The 17,577-nt window shown below is 40.6% G+C and overlaps 1 protein-coding gene across 3 annotated transcripts in view; it reads left to right on the top strand.

The window, feature by feature from the left end:
* Positions 1-17,577, top strand: part of clcn2c (chloride channel 2c) — a 135,652-nt gene that overhangs the window by 37,383 nt on the left and 80,692 nt on the right. For all 3 annotated transcript variants that reach the window (XM_046388449.1, XM_046388451.1, XM_046388452.1), the window contains exon 2: positions 3,300-3,450. In XM_046388449.1, the coding sequence (XP_046244405.1) occupies positions 3,300-3,450 (151 nt within the window). The remainder of the gene's footprint in view (positions 1-3,299; positions 3,451-17,577) is intronic.

Consider the following 17,577-nt stretch of genomic DNA (forward strand, 5'->3'; position numbering starts at 1 on the left):
TGGCCAATGACCGATCCGTTTAATAAAGTCAGCACTGGTGCTGATACCAGTGGCATGACATTCCAAGAAATGTAGGCCTGTCTCCGTCCTGATACCAATGACAGACCGCTGGAATTTTATTGACCCCAGTGACTCAACTGGCAACTTTTTACAAGTACAAAGCATGTGCGATATGGACCGGACTTGCACAACACAGGACTGCAGTGCTTTGAAACCGCTGTAATCAACCTTTTATATTGTATTCTGAGAGTTTGACTTGACTTTTGTGCGTGTGTGCGTGTGTGCGTGCGTGCGTTTGTGTGTGGCTAAAAATAGCAAGAGGGCCTCCTGTTTGTGTGCAAGGCAGACAGTGTTTACAAGGTGCCAAGTGCATCTCTGTCATCATTCACAGTTCAGCATTGTGTGAGTGTGTTTGTGTGTGGTTGCATGGTTATGCTTGTGCCTATGTGTATGATATCCAAACAGTTTCTTCTATGAGGCCATAGGGGCCGCTTTCCAGGAAATGTAGCCCTGTCTCTGCTGTCTGTTTTGTCCTGACATGCATGGAAATTTAGTGAATCTGGACATTTGATTATGAAAAGAGAAATGGCAATAACAAATTTGTTTTGCTATGTAAACACAACCCTGTCAGTTTCAAAGTAAAAAAGGAAGTACCATTATTGTGGCATGAGTATGCATTATTTCACAGTCATACTGGTATGTCATGTTTATGCTCATTTTGAACATTGTTGTTTGTCAATATATCTGACAGTTTCCATACCCCCTGTCCAAAGGCAGAAGGAGGCAGTTTATAGAGGCTGAAAGTTTCTGTTTATACTGTGCAACCTTGTGTAGATCTTGTCAGCTATTTTTAGATTTAGTCTTAGTTCTAAGATAAGATATCCATATGAGTTCACATTTAGGCAACCTCATCCTTATTTTTTGTGATTTTACAGTTGTCGAAGCAAATTTTAGTCCTGCATTTTGGTTATAACTGAGTATGAACATTCTAGTCAAACTTGCACAAACATCAGTTGTGTTTTAATGTACCCTTTTGTTTTTTTTTGTTTTTTTTAAATAAAAGATGCGCCGCCGATTTTATGAATGTTGAAGATTAAACTAAAAGCATAAGTTTCAATTTTTATTTTTATTTATTTTTATTGATCCATTTTGAGCCACACTTCTTCAGGGAAGACAGAACACTTCAAAAACAATTAGATGGATTGTCATAAAACCTGGAACCGATATTTACGGTTTCCAGACTGTTGTACTGACTCTGCACCACCAACAGGTTGACATTTCGTAGTTTAGAGACGTCTGTTGGATGGTTTGTCCTGCAATTTGGTGAGGTTCATGGTTTTTCTGAACTTTGGTGATCCTCTGACTTCTCTAGCACCATCACCAGGTCCACATTTCCAAGGCTGTTGTCTTGTTTTCTGCAAAGCTTTAATGTATTGCTCTGTCACCTTGTCACTAACTTCTGAGGTCATAAGGTGTGTGGTTAATTTTGGATTAACATGGTTGTTTAAATCAAGGCTATAATTTTGTCTTCGACTCAAGTCAACTTTTTAGGAAGCAATTTTCATCATAGAAAAGTTTGTTTAAACCGGTAACAAAATTTGTTGACACAATTATTATTATTATTAATATCATTACAATATATTTAGGTCACATTTGTGTTGAAACCAACACAACAACACCAATTCCACCACCAAAATCAGTGTCAACACCAATATCATTAACAAATCAAAACAAACAAACAAAGCTTGTGTGTCATATGATATCAAAATGAGAATGCAGTGTAGCTAAGCAAATGAAAATGTGCCCGACAGAAAGTGTGGATTTGTTCCGGTGTTGGATTTGTTCTGTAAATGCAGTCTGACACATTCTTTGGGCCCTCTCACGAGCAGATAAACTCTTAAGAAGTTAGAAGGGTTATCACTACACATTGAGGCTACCGTACTGTATATTCCCTTCATTGTGGACTTCAACTGTGCACCACATGGTTTGGACTTTGAAGAGTAATGCTTGTAATCTGTGAATTTGAAATAGGCAGTGTGCAAAACTTTCCCACAGTTGGATCAGTTTTGCAGTCCTGATTAAATATTAGGTTTTGCATTAATTCAGCATGGCTGACAAATGTTCTGGCACAAATCAAATTCTTTCTAAATATGCTTTTTTTTCTTGTTATTTATTTTGTTCAGTTACGTACTTAAATTATTCCCAGTGTTTCCAGTAATATTTAAACCCAAAGAAATCCGTAACTTCACTCAAATTAATATGCATTTTATTGGGTCACCTGTCAGTGGTGTCATATCCGCTTTACCCCCTCTAACTGCTGTAATTTCCAGGGAAACATCACATGATGTGTCACAGAGTGAGGAAGGAAGACTTCAGATGTGATGAATCATGATTATTTTCATCAGCAGTGACGGTTGTTTAACACTGAAGACAACAGTTCTCATGATGCCAGGCTTCACATCTCAAACTCCTTTTTGTTATTGTTTTGACTTTGGGACCTTCCCTAGCAGCCGAAATTACGTACTGTACTTTTAAAAGCAGAACAGTCTGTACTGAAACAATGCTTAGGCTGCATGTGTGTATTTACACAGTGATGTTTGATTGTGGTTGTTGCTTAAATCCAACTTTTGCCCATCAGCAGCTTACATGAAGCTGTAATCAACCTTGATGACCTTGATTGACCTGTTGACACGGGTTTAACAGCCTTGTTGTGTTGTGACGGGAGGCCAAGAGGAAGTCATTACAGCCCCTGTTCCTTGTGCACCACCCAGGGGCATTATGGGAGTGGACAGCTGGTGTCTGGGCGGTGTACAAATCTTGATGCTTCCTGCCTCTTGTACTGCTGACTTGTCTTCTTTTGTATGTGGGTATTTTATGTCGTTTTGGCATGAGTAAGTTTGTGTGGGTTGTTATGCTTGGGTCATAGTTAAGGTCGAGGCTTGACCAGTTTGGAGCCAGCAACAAGTTACTGGGTTCACTGCAGAAACTCTGAGGGGTGTGTGTGTGTGTGTGTGTGTGTGTGTGTGTATGTGTGTCCTTTTATCTAACTGTAGAGGGTTATCGTCCTGAATAACACAGAGAAGATGGATTTCTGCCCTTTGTGCTATTCAATATTCTCCCACCACTGATCTCTGACCTTTAGAAAGGTTAAGGGTCCTGAGGGTCCACATCACATATCACACTATTTTCTCCATTTCTTTCTCCAGCTCACTTTATCCACATATTTGATTTTTTTGATTGTGGAATGTTTGTGCACATTGACTACTTAAACTAATGCCCCTTATTGTGTTGGTTTCCAGATGTATGGGCGCTACACCCAGGACCTCGGGGTGTTTGCGAAAGAGGAGGCCGCTCGGCTGAGGGAGAGCGGGCAGAGGCGATCGCTCAGCGACCGAAGCCGGAATCTGGACCTGTTGGAGTACGACAAGGGGCGCTGTGCCAAGTGTCGCAGTAAGTTTCAAAGCACAGGGTCAACACTGATGGACAAGAAAGTCTGAAATCTTTTCTAATCCACTTGAAATGGAAGCTAAACCCAGCAGCATGCATAAATTATTAAAGATTATGATCAAACTCCTGTTATGTAGTACAAATGGAGTCCATGCTTCTTGGTCCTCGAAATATTCTTATTGAATAAAGGAAGCATTGTTTAGTAGGACGTAAGTGTAAAATGAAGAGGAATTTTATGCTTGCAGGGCTAAAATCAGGATAGACAATGTGACTGTTTGGCCCAAATTAATATCTTAAACCTTAAATCTTAAAGGTGCTCTTTGTAGGTTTGTGTTGTAGGTTTTCCGTTAGATATATCATATCTGTCATGTCATATCAGTACTGATATAATGCAAAGAGTGCAGTCACATCATTGATTAAAGAAAGAATCAAACATTGCTCAGTCCGTGTGAGCCTGTTGTGGTCCTTCCAAGAATCATTTTATAAAATCTCTTTTTGTTCCATGAACTCTTATGCTTGACCATAAAAAGAAAGCCTGAAACACTTCAAATCAGCATGATTAAACTTTATCCACATAATTTGTTTTTTGGAAGTGAAGAAATTTAGGTCATATTTTCACTACCTACTCTAAAAACATCTGATTCCAAGAACTTTTCTATTATGTTTCAAGTTCCTGAAATACCGTACCATTTAACAAGCACTCACACACACCTCACACACAGTCTCAGCTCAGTAGCATGGCACTGGAGACCACAGGTACTCACCATCCAACTTTCCATGTGGAAATAATGCATATAAAGCCAGTTTGAAAGAAAATGTATTAACTTGCCTTTTCTGGCTCTCATATTCGAGTAATGTCAGTTCAGAACGAGAGAAATTTCACACAATCTTCATTATCATGAAATTAAATCAGCTTACAACTGCAGTTTTTGCCCTTAAGGTGTTAATATACTTCTCTTTATAGTTATCTGTATCTTTTTCATTATGTCTCTTCATATGATACACACAGAGCTTTCTGTGATATTTCCATAGCAGTCAATGATGGAGAGAGTGCACTGTGGTGCAAGACCAGTGTTTCACTGAACCTTTCAAGTGTGATTTCATGTCAGTGACCAGCATAATCAGAGCAGAGGTCCACTGATTGGTCATCTGCATGTCTAATGAGACTAAACACTAAGATGTCTCCAGAATAAAACAGTGGTGTTATTAATAGCACAACTACAGTGGTAGCTTTTCAGATTAGATAGTATGTTATATCAACCCCGTTAAAAGGAATAGTAACAGTGGACGCATCATATATCAGCATCTGAAGCATCAAAGCCCAGGGGGGGAGGCATCGTTCAAACATTACCTTTGGGCTGGAAATGTGATACTAAAGCCACTTGTCTAAAATGGGCTTACTGCCGTGCTGCTTTATGCTTTGGGAGCATTGATCATGTTGAACAGTGGGATAGAAAGGAAAGGAGAACAAATGCTGCACCACGACAGTCCTGTGCTGTGAATCTGCGGGCGGCATGCGAATGAATCCAGCATTAAAATGCCTGAGGTGGATTCATGTGAACATTTCCCCTCCTTTTCTCTCTGTACATTTGGTGATGATAAAACAATATTTCTGTGCATGTCTGTGTGTGTGAGTCAGATGATGATGAGATTAAATTTTGCACAGTTTACAACAGGATAATAGTGAGTAATGTCGTTGCGATGCATGCGGACGATGAGTGCAGGTGTTTCACTTCACACACACTCAGGAACAGCATCAGCTGGAGATGGTGTCAGTTTGTGGTTGTCTTTCAGTCGCTCCACACCTCTTCTTTCCCTCTGTTCAGCTGTAATTTTATTGACAGAATAGAGAAATTTAAGCAGAATGCATCTTGGCTTTATATCCTCAGTTCCCTCTTTTTCTTTTAAAGAATAAGAATAAGAAGAATTTCCCTTCAGGGATAAATAAAGGAATTCTGATTCTGATGATTCTGATAAAGGAGAACTCCACTATTTTTTTTTTACTGCATTGCAAGGTCTCTACTGCAAAAGTACAAAAGAGTGGGTCTGAAAACTACAAGTTTCAATATGAGAAAAACCTGGCGTTAAAACGAAGTCACCTTGTCTGTAGTCCGCGCTTCATCTCTGCTGCGGGCCAGAGGCTGGAGGCTGCATTAGCTCTTACTGACATGACACACTGTCAGGCTTTGAAGCACATAGTGAGACCAGAGGACATGAGTTAGGTGAGCCCCGTCACGTGTGTCCTCTCTGCTAACCTGGCCTTTTCCATGTTGTTCTGAATGATGAGAGATCACAGTGACTGAACCAAATCACTGCTGAAGTGCGTGTCGGTACCGTTTTTCCCCACGCAGCTGCCTGTTCTGTGTAAAAGGAGCGCCCTCTGTTGTCCTGAAGTGTTCAGTGCACCCAGCACAAACCTCCCATTGATCCACTTGCGTCCCGAATCCCGCAGATCCTGTGAGTGTGTGTGTGTGTGTGTCTGTGTCCTCTGCTCATCTCAGCGATGAGTTTTGCTGTTGTTTCACTGGTGGCTGATGAGTCAGCTTTCTGTTTCACTCTCCTGCCTTCTCTCATCTTCCTTTTAAGGATCGAGACACCACAATGCCAGTAACTGAACTGATTTGTCCCTCAGCAGGTCGCTTCAAGTGCAAGAGATTTCACCTGGATTACACTGCAGCAACACACGCACACACACACACACTCCTCTCTGCACGAAAAAAGGCAAATATAAACACACACACACAGGTTAAGGCAACTGGCTGAAAATATATGTAAATATAAAGTCTCTCACACACACACATTCTTCTTCATTCATTACTGCTGTGGGTTATGACTGCAGCTGCTGTGGGAGGCAAGGAGGTACTCTCAATCTCACTTACACACACACAAGCACACACACACACACACACAAATACACATTATTCCCTTGCTTAGATCGACATTATCTTTTTTCATTATTGCCCACTCATACTGTTTGTTATTTATATTTTACACACATACACATACTCACTAAGATAAACAAACATCTTTCTTTTCATTTGTTGGTGTTTAATGATACTGAATGTTGCAGCCGGCAGCAGAATCTCCAGACTGTCATACGTACAGCCCAGCCCTGAAGGAGCTGTCAACATTTTAACTGTGTGTGTGTGTGTTGCATGTTTTATATGTCAACATGACTCCTCCAACAGCCAGGCAGTCCCAGCGGCCTCAGGCATTGTTTACGGCGAAACGTAATGACAGCAGAGCAGCTCGTGCAACAGGCAGCGTCTCTGTAATTGTGGCCAGCAGTATAGCAAACTGACACGTTTCAGGCACAAAATGCTGCTGGCTCTGCTAGTGCAGAGTCTGTTAATATATGCAATATCAGCCTCAATGCTTGTCAAATACATGTTGGAATAGTATGAAAAATCTTTTTGAACATTAACCCCATTAACTTGCAGAGAGCGATCAGGCTAATTTAGAAGAATATCTACCTTTTTGCTTTTTTTTTTCTTATTTATCCCTGTACCATAGATGTCTGATATTGAGTCAGCGTGTTGACCTTGTAGTTACTACAAAATGGAGCTAAATCTCAAACCAAACTGTTTAAGCCAGAGAGTCAAGTCCATTCAAAGCCTGAGAGGTGAAATGGGCACTGCATCCCCTAGTAATTTATTCTATTATTCAGTGTAAATGAGACGATATCATTCTGGAATGTCTGCACAGCCTGTTGTTAAAGTTAACCTATTTGTAAGTCATGTATTTAAATGTAATGCATTTCACTTCTTTTATTGCATTGGTTTCAAGGTAATCAGTGATAGAGAGCTAAAAGAAAATATTTTGTTTGATCATATGGTTGTGTTTTTCTGTCATATTCCCTGAACTTTTAACATTGCCAAAGGCAGAGCGTCTGTGTCTATAAAGACATTAAATCTTAAATAAATAAAACAGCTGTGCCTCTCAGTTTTGCCAGCATCAAATGAGCTACCAGTGTGTGCCCAATCTGAACTTTCCACTGAGCTCTAATGTCTAAAATCTGCTGCATAGACTGCACTATAATTGAGTGAAGCACATGAGGCAACAGGTAGGTGAATTACAAAGCTCTTTGAAGTGCAAAAATGTCTTGCACAGCAACACAGAATGCAAAATGCAAACAAGGCTGTCACCTGTACAAACAAAAGTGTTGACTGGTTCTAACTTTCTTATACCTGGAAAGTCTCTCTGTCATATCCACAGTTTAAACACTGCAGTGCTGCTCTTGGACCTGAAGCTCGATATAACACCTTTTAGGATTTATACATTCAATTTCTAGCTTTTAACTGGTGGCTTTTAGGGCTTGACTGCTTCTGCCCTTACAGCTATACTCCACATCTATCATTTCCTCATGAGGCAGAGCCCAGTCGTGCACCATCAGCCAGCGCACCTTTGCCCTTTGCAAGGCTGGGGAAAAGCTGACTGGATCTTTTTGTAAGGAACTTTACTCAAGAGTTGTTCACCATCAAACAATCAGAGTAGCTTGTTCTGAATCACTATTTGAAAAAAATGGATATTTATGGAGGTCTGGTAATCCTTGAGGTCATTTCAAAAAGCTGCTTTTACCTGCAGTTTTCTACCTGCAGTTATAATGTGTCAGCTGGTGCGCTCTGCAGCCAAGATTAGCTGTGTCTCAGGAGTTTTCAAGACGTAATGCTTTAGTGATTACTATGATCTTGTGACATCTTGTGGGTTATCCACTTAGTGTAAATGTTCTGAATGTCAAGTAGAAAAGAGCTTATGTGGAGTTGGCATTAACAACTTTAACAGATGTATGTTCTGTGAATTTAGCCATATGACACGTCGTATTGACTTTGCTACCCGTCTTAAGGCTGCAAGACTGCTTGCTATAGTTAGATAAGATATCTTAAGGATACTTTTAACACCAGGGGAAGCTGAGAGCTCCAGTCACTATTGCTCAAATGAAGTGCACTCCATTTATACAAGACTCCCTGCTATTTTGTTTGCGTTGGCATCTACAGTGTTGCTATTTCACCCACTCACTCAGAGTGGTTTGAACAGATGAACAGAGTGAGTGACCAGTTGGCGTGGCTATTTCTAGAGTTCTTCTGCTGCTGAAAATGTCTAAATTTAACAAGGGTAGCCAACTAGTTTTAGTAGTAAATACATGTCTAGACCTCAGATGGGCAGAACTGCTTGGACCAGTCGGCTCAGGTCCCCTGTCTTCAGTGCTGCGTGAACCAGGGCATGGACCCTTTACAAAGGGTTTCAAATCTGCAGGATGTGAGATTATTAATGGGGTGGGAAACAAATTTACCCAAATTTGTATTTATATTTTGGACTATTTTAAATATTCATTTCTTTAGACATTCAGCTGTAATTTAAATCAAACCATGTGACATGCTTAGGGAGGAAATGTCTCAGGTGCAATTGCTGCCAATTTGTAGACAGCTGAAACATGTCAAGGGGTCCCAGCTCCCAGCATTTCTTTTTTTCTTTCTTTCTTTTTTTTTTTTTTTGGAATAAGTAAGCCAAAATGGATGGGAACATCTGGTGCAATCTTTAAGTTTTATCTGTTAAATTTTATAACCCAACTTTATATTTTTCTTAAATCTGTAATGTAACTGATAACTAAAGCTGTTGTATAAATGTAAAGTTAACAGCACAATATTTTCCTGAATGCTAGTTGAGTAGAAGTAGAAAGCAGTGAAATATAGAATTGAATAAATGCACTTCATTCCTGTCCAAAACTTTCTGTTCTTTTCTGCGCTTTTGTCAGTGTTGAATTTGGTTTATATAAGAATCTTTTTAGCAACTCACCTTGTTGTATTACGTAGTTAAAGCTGCAAAAACTGGATGGGTTTTCACATCCACAACACCTCCTTCTGGAGACCATAAACTGAAAAACAAGTGCCACAGGTATGAACAGACGGTGTTTTCACTGGTTGTTGGCTGTTCAACCAGCCAGCAGAGTCCTTGGGGAAAGCTTGTTATTGTGTCAGCTGGCCAGCAGGCCGCAGCATTGAGCTTCACAGCAGCGCATTCAGAGGGAAGCTGAATGTAGTGGAGTGCGGGTCAAAGTGAGACAGGCACCCCAGACAGGGAGTGTGATCCTGCCAGTCCTCTTTGCCACTGTTGTTGCATTTGTGCGTGTGCTCAGGTGTGTAATCTGTGGATGTCAGGGTGCATCTTCTCAGCCCCAGTCAGCCTGCCTGTTCACAGTGACTCAAAAATATTGGTGTATTCCTCTATGGACCACCTATTTTTATTTATTTATTTATTCTTTAGCATTTTGCATTAAATGTAAATATTGAGGTGAGATTAACCTTAATGTCATTTCCTTATGTAGCCACCAAAGTAATTTCATTGTGTTTGGTCATTGTGGGTGAAACAATTGAATTTCCTGTTTGTGTGTTATTGTGCTCTAAAGGTTGATGGCATAAAGATACTGCATCTAATTTGAGACTGACCATTTTAAATTGAATCTCCGCACCAGACAGGGTTAAAGGGTAAGGATTACACAAGCAGCAGTATGATTACATTGCTCTGTGTGTGTGTGTGTGTGTGTGTGTGCGCGTGTGTGTGTGCACGCACGCATGTGGGCAACGTAACGAATTCTGTTAAAAGAGCTCAGCCATGAGAACGGACATGAAATATTCAGCTGACAAGAAGAACCTGCGCTCCCCACACACCCACACACACACACACACACACACACACACACACACACACACTGAAGTGGTCGACAGTAACTCTGTAATATACCAATTCAAATCCCAGTCAAGCTTTATTTATCCACACATGTGACTTAGTGATCTGATGAGAGTTGCCAGAACAAATTTGCATCAACCCCACTGCTTTTCTTTTTCTTTTTTTCCTTTCTCTTTTTCTTTCTGTCTTTTTCTCAGGTGAATTCAGCATGTTATGTCATTTGCCAAAGAAGAATAAAGTAAAAGATCACGTTCTTGTGACAGAATACAGAGAAACATTCACATTATAAAGTATCTATTTTTAGCACTCCATCTCTACCTCTCTTTTTTCTTTCTTCCTCTCTGTTGCTGTGGGAAGAGATGGGGGTAGGTCACCTCTTGCTTGCTTTTGTAACCTCATGACGTGTGTGTGTGTGTGTGTGTGTAAACAATCAGGCTTCAGGCTGCTGTCATTCACTCTCATTGCTGATGTCACAGGCTGCCAGCATCCCAGAAAGGACTCTCTCATACACACACATGTACATGTACATGCACATGCACATGCACATGCACACACACACTCTGTCTCTCTGTCTGTCTGTCTCTCTCCCTCTCCTCACTCCACCTGCAGTGCTATGTCATTTAATTGGCTCCAAGACACACCACACACACACACACACACCACATACTTACACACACAGCGTTTTGCTTCAACAGGTGTGATGTCAGCAGGAGCTCAGCATGGTGCTGCATGTTGCTATGGTGACCGGCAGGCGCCTAGCGACCAACAGTTGCTCACATGCTCTTATCTTTTTTCCTTTCCTTTTCCTTACTTTCCTCTCCATTGTCTGTTTCCCTTGTTTCCTTTCCTCTATTTTTATTTAGTCATTTTCTCCTTTTTTCCCCTCCCTTATTTTTCCTCCCATTTTCCTGCTGTCTATACTCCTCCACTCACCTGTCCATTGGTAGGGTAAAGACTGGATTGGAATGGCAGAGCAGAAAAGCACCTGCTAGGCTGATGGCAGGTCCAAGTGGGCAATGAGTGCATTAGTCACCGGACAGGCACACATGCACACTTTCAAACTCCTTAACCAGTGACACCTGCCATGCTGCCACAGGTTCATGTATTTTGTGCACACCTGCGTGTGCTTGGGGGCTCCAGTGGGTGAGCTTGGCAGTGTGTGAGTGCACGTGCAGGTGTGTGCATACATGTGCATGTACTCAGCCTCCTAATTCCTCCTGACATGTTGTCACAACAATTTAGCAAGGATTGGCAAAACACGTTTGGAATTAAAATTTTGGATTACCTTTATTAGACAGTCAAATCAACAACACTACCAAATAAATATCCGCTCCTGTCCTTGCCGTCTACTTCTTCATCAATAATGTCTTACTGATCACACACACCTGCAGTACTGCCCTACTTTTTGTACCATTCTTTGTAAAATGACATAAACAAAATCAAACTAAGGTTGTGCCCGAATCTATAAGGATCAAATGTGTGCTATGAATGTTATAGTTTCTAGGATTTTTTTTTTTACACACATTTAGTGTAAAAAAAAAAAATGCACTCAGTGCTTTACACAGAATTCAGATATGCTATGAGTAAACACTAGATCACTGAAGCTCTACAAAACTATTTTTACAGTAAAAACAGATTAAATAACTTACACTATATGGACAAAAGGATTGGTACACTTGACCAACAGCTTCCACTCTTCTGGGAAGGCTTTCTACCAGATTTTGTTTCTGTGGGAATTTGTGCCCATTCATGCAGTAGAGCGTTTGTGAGGTCAAACACTGATGTTGGACTAAAAGGCCTGGCTCACAATCTCTGTTCCAGTTCATCCCAAAGGTGTTGGATGGGGCTGAGGTCAGAACTCTGTGTGGGCCAGTCAAGATCTTCCACACCAAACTCATCCAGTCATGTCTTTATGGACTTTGCTTTGTGCACTGCAGTCATGCTGGAATAGAAAAGGACCTTCACCAAACTGTTGCCACAAAGTTGGAAGCATAGCATTGTCCAAAATGTCTTGGTATGCTGAAGCATTAAGATTTCCCATCATTGGAAGTAAGAGGCTGAGCCCAACCCCTGAAAAACAGCCTCATCCCAATACATTTGTCTGTGTAGTGTATACAGACAAACCCGACTCTGCAATTAAAAGAAAGTTTATCTGTTTATCTAAGATATTTTTTGTATGTATTTTTTTCCAAGGAGTTGGTGGAGAGTAAAACAGTTAAAAACTTTATCAGGCTCAGGCTTTCAAAGCCCTTGGTCTGTGAAATGTGCAGAATTCTTTCATACTGTATATCAACCAAATATCCAAAACCAAAAAGTATTTACTTCATGCAGAAATAAAACAGCAAATCTCCATTTAAGCAGTTTGAATCAGTTAATGGTTGACATTTTGCTTTATAAATGACTTAACCAAATAATTGATTACAAAAACTAACGGTTAATTTTCTGGTTATTGGGGAAAAAAAGAAAATGTTTGTAAAAATCTTTCAAAACTATACATCGGGTGACAGATTGTTGGGCAAATTCAGGCATTTTATAACTGATGGTTCTTTTTTTCATATTTTCTTCTTTTGGCCACTTGAAACACTTAAAAGTTTTGAAATTATAGCTGAAATGCACTGGAGACTGGTGCGTGATTGGATTATGCTTTATGACACACTTCACTTCAGCATGCTCTGCATTTACCAAATCAGCATTGAATGGGCAGCATTATCCTGGCAAATGATTAAAAGAACTCATGCTGTTCCACCATTTACATGCACTTACTAAAACACACACACACACACAATTGGTTTTTGAATATATTTGTGAGCCACAGGAGTGTGTGTCCTCCCTGTGTGTGTATTGGGCACCACGCTGACGCACTGTGGGGGTGTGCAGACGTCATTCATGTTCAGCTGCCAGCCAAGTTCAAGAGGTAACACAACTAATACACACTGTTTGTGTGTATGTGTGTGTTTGAGAGGGAGAGCGACTGAACTTTCACTTTAATATATCAAGTAACCAAGGAGACTTGGACCACTGATCAATATTTGATTTAGTGCCACTCGAGCAGATTGTGTGTATGTGTGTGTGTGGATTTTGGAGTTCTGTTGTTCATTGCTTTTACTATAGAGGTTGTGGCGCTGGTCCAATGTGCGTGTCAGCAGAGAATGGTCTCTAACCACAGTGTTACCTTACATTCATTTTGTCATCTCAGGGACAGAAAGTTGAGCCAAGATGGCACCCATAACATCACTAGAAGGGAACATTAAAAGGGTGACATCATATTTAATACCCATACACCTGTCCCAGGGTGAGAGATGTCTAAAGTAAGTTTCCTGTGGTTATTCCAACAGAGGGACCTTCAGGTGTGTCAGTTGCACTGTGTGGGACAGGTGTTGGACAGCTGAGGGATGCTGCTGTATTCAGTGCCATAGCCTGTCAAGAGAGGCACACTGATTGTGTTATCTTATTCAAGAGTTTAGTGGATTCAGTTAGTCTCTCAGAGTAAATACATAACTTTTCATTTTTATTCAACTTAAGATTTCTTGAATGAATGTAGCGCTGAGTGTTCACTCTCCTCATTAAATAAATGAAACGTGATGGTGAGTTGTTTTGGGCCTGTCCATCCGGGAGGAGACCCCGGAGCAGACCCAGGACACGATGGAGGGATTATATGTCTCGTCTGGCCTGGGAACGTCTTGGTATCCTCCCAGATGAGCTGGTGGAAGTGGTCTTGGAGAGAACAGTCTGGGGTTCCCTGTTGAGACTGCTGCCCCCACGACCCGGACTCGGATAAGCAGAAGAAGACGAGATGAGACAAGACAATAGGCATATTTGCAATCTTCCCAACATGCATTATGTGAGAGGCATTAATCTACAGGAAGCACTTTTTGTATTTTGAACAAAACGCACATGATCATACTTTGCTGTGAACTTGTCAAGATAAGCCCTGGTTATTTATTTTGTTTTTATGTTTTTGAACCTGTTCAGTTCACTTAACTCAGACGCCTTTACATTCTGAAGGCAGCAGGCGAAGTGAGGTTTTTCTGAGCTGAGAGGTCCATTATTCAGCTTCCACGATGGCAGTTTGACGTCAGCCTCTTCTCCGGACATACCCGTCTTCTCTTGGCAGCCAGGAGGGAAGTGGCGAGTTGACATTTCTAGAAGTAATACTGTCAGTGAGGGACTTGAGGGTTGCCAAAGTCATCAGGTTTCTAAATCTGCAGGGAGCACTTTTAAAGAGTAATGATGCACCCAGGAGTTTCTCTCCACCTACTGGAGTAGATGGGAAAGGTTGAAGAATGGGTGAGCGAAGGGGGAATTTCGGGTTCACGCACACTATTGAGCAGAGGGTGGGTCATTCCCAGCAGTATAATAAACTGGTAAAGACACGGTAGGAAATATCATGCAGTTACGATAAAAGAACGGATCTACGAATTTACTTATGCTAAAATCAAATATTTAATTAATGCAAACCATTCATTTTAGAGAGAACATAATATTGATTCATCCCTCTGAAACAGTTCTTCATTTGCAGTGCTTTGATTGTGGTAAATCTCTACTCCACTGTAGTGTGCCCACTTTTATAGTTCGCACTGAGTCATTGGGTGTAGTAAAAGCAGATTTATATTTAGGTGAATTAGTCCAGGGCACTACAGATTTACAGTACAGATGTATAAATCGATGAACTGTGTGAGTGGTTGACAGTCTTTATTACAGCTGTAACCATGCAGGCCAAAGTTCTATTAATGCTGTCATTAATTTTCATGTATTTTGATTGTGGTATCAACATGTGGGCTTTATAGCCAGCTCCTCTCACTCTAAAATCGATGGTTGTGGTGAAGTCAGCATAATGTTTTCCCTGTTCTTTTGTAGCAGTTTATTTCTGTTTCGATCTTGCTTGATCTTTCCTGCTCTCTGTTTTCAAGTTCCTGTTGTTTTTTTTATCTTTCTATCACTCCTTTCCTTCTCTTCCATCCTTGCTTTATCTTGTATTCCATTATGTCCTCCTGTCCTTTTTCTAATCATCCTGTATCTCTTCCTCATCTTCCTATCTCCTTTACATCCACATTCTTCTCTTTTTTCCTCTACACCTCATCTCCTTTTTGCCTTTCCCATCTTAAATTTCTTATTCTCCCCAATCTCATACTCTTTTCTTTTCCTCATCCACTCCAGTGACCTCTTCTCCCTTCCTTTTTTGCCATCTTTCCTCACTGCTCAGTTCTCTTCACATCCTTCTCTATCTGCAATCCATCTCCTCCTCCACCCTCTCTTCTCCTGAGGGTATAATCTGAAGAGTGTGTGTGTGTGTGTTGGTGTATCCCTCTCTCTCTCTCTTCCCATCCATCTGAGCCCCATGTTCTGAGTTATTGCTCTCTAATCACCAGTGAGCCTGGAGCCATTCCACAATGCTCACACACACATCTTTCCATATTTTACAGGTGTGTATCCAGACTTGAAAGAGAGCTGAAAACTTTTTTTCATCATTTTCATTAAAATGGGATTTCTATGGAAGAAAATTTTAAAACAAATGATCCTTGAGTGATTCTGATTGATTATATCTCTGTGTTTAACATGTACACTTTGTCTTTAGAGGACCTTTATTTTCAAAATGGAATATCATCCAGTTGTGTCCCCCATATGGTGGATGTGATATTGTTTGACTGATGAGCTTTAATGTAATGCTGGATAGTCCACTGGCAGGCTGTTGAAACCTTGGCCTGAAATGATTCTCACTTGAATTTTGATTAGCTTCCCAATCATCATGACAAAGAATTTCCCTTCGGGGATAAATAAAGGAATTCTGATTCTGATTATTGTTGAATGAATGTTTTAAGATATTTGCTGTTTTATGATCATATAAAAATTGTTTGAATGGATATTCTTAACCATGAAAAGATAAAGATAATGTTAGTTCCATGAGTTGTTAGAAGAAATAAATAAATAAATTGTGCAGGAGGTAGTCGATCTTAGGTGGAACTCTGATATGCTAGCATCTTGGCTCTCACAAGATGAATGTTCCAGTACTGAACAATTATTATTCTCCTGTAGGTAACTCTAGTAGTAACTCTAGTAACTCTAGGTTGCTGTTGTAGCTGCTAAGCTTGTTAAACTTAGCCCATTTTTACAAGCAGTTTGTCTCAAAGGACTTAACATAACATCAGCAACATCTTCTGCCCTTTGACCCTCACATCGACTAAGGGAAAAAACTCCCAGAAAAACCTTTAACAGGAAAAAATGATGAGTGCCCAATCATTTATTATCTATTCTATCTACTGCCTGTATTTTGGTTCTTCTACGTCCATCATATTTCCTGCTTTTTGGTCTTATTTTCCACTTTCTTATCTCCTCCTTTTCCTTGCCTCCCCCCCCCTTTTTTTTCTTGCTCTCATCACCACTCTCCCAACCCTTACCCTTCTCTGTTGGAGGGTTTGCACTCATTACTCCTCTTTCCCTGTTCCCCTGTCTGCTCTGCTGCTCATTCATTTTTTTTTTTTTTTTGTCGTGCTGCTGAGTTTGCACAGGGCTGGCATCAATCACAAACTAATAATGCTATGTAGAAAAATGGCTAAAGCGAGAGATTATACTTTTTCCTTCTCACATTGAAGGAAATGAACCTTGTTCAAAATGAGGGATTGTTTGTGTGGCTAAAACAAATGTGTACGCATAAAATGAGTACACACACATAGACGCATACACGAAGGGACACTGCTTTTGTTTAACTATGTTATGTGATCTATTTTGTCCTCCAGGGTCAGGGTACCCGTATGTTCTGGAAGCCCCAGCCCACGACTTTATCTCTGGTAAACAATTGATCTAAAAGAAAACATTCATATCATTCCCAGTCTGCCCCGTCAACTACCAACTACCCCTCAGCTCTCACACTCAAGTCTGCTACAGCTAATACCGCTGCATTAATCATTAATGAGTAGTCAAAAAGTGTTACTCCAACTTTACCAGATGCTTGAGATCTACAGATTAATACCACCATCAATTAAAAAGATAAAATCCCGATTGGTCTCTGCAGGCTCCAGCTGTGTGCGTGTGTGTGTGTGTGCATGTGCGCACATGAATGCGTTCAAGGGCAAAGCAGGAAGAAAACTAAAAGCACAAGCTGAAGTGTGATGATCCGGCAGTTTGCAAAGTGGCGCCCACATACACACAGACTCACCTCGTGGCTTCATATTAATCAACAGCCAACATGAAAAATATCTCTGTGTTCATATTATTCCCATTGCTCTGTGTGTCTCTGTGCCAAAAAAAGACTAACTCTCCCAGCCTGGCCTTATTACAGCTAGCCTCAAGCCCTAATGGAAAGTAATAAAGAGCTCTGAACGTCTTAGTTTAGTGGTGTGTTTAGTGTGTGTGTGTGTGTGTGTGTTTGTGTGTGTGTGTTTGAGAGATACGGGAGATGAATGGTTCTGATTAGACGATGCAAGCTGCAAACAAGCATGGTGATCAGCA

This window comes from Scatophagus argus, chromosome 5 (genome assembly GCF_020382885.2).
Source record: "Scatophagus argus isolate fScaArg1 chromosome 5, fScaArg1.pri, whole genome shotgun sequence".
Classification (NCBI taxonomy): Eukaryota; Metazoa; Chordata; class Actinopteri; family Scatophagidae; genus Scatophagus; species Scatophagus argus.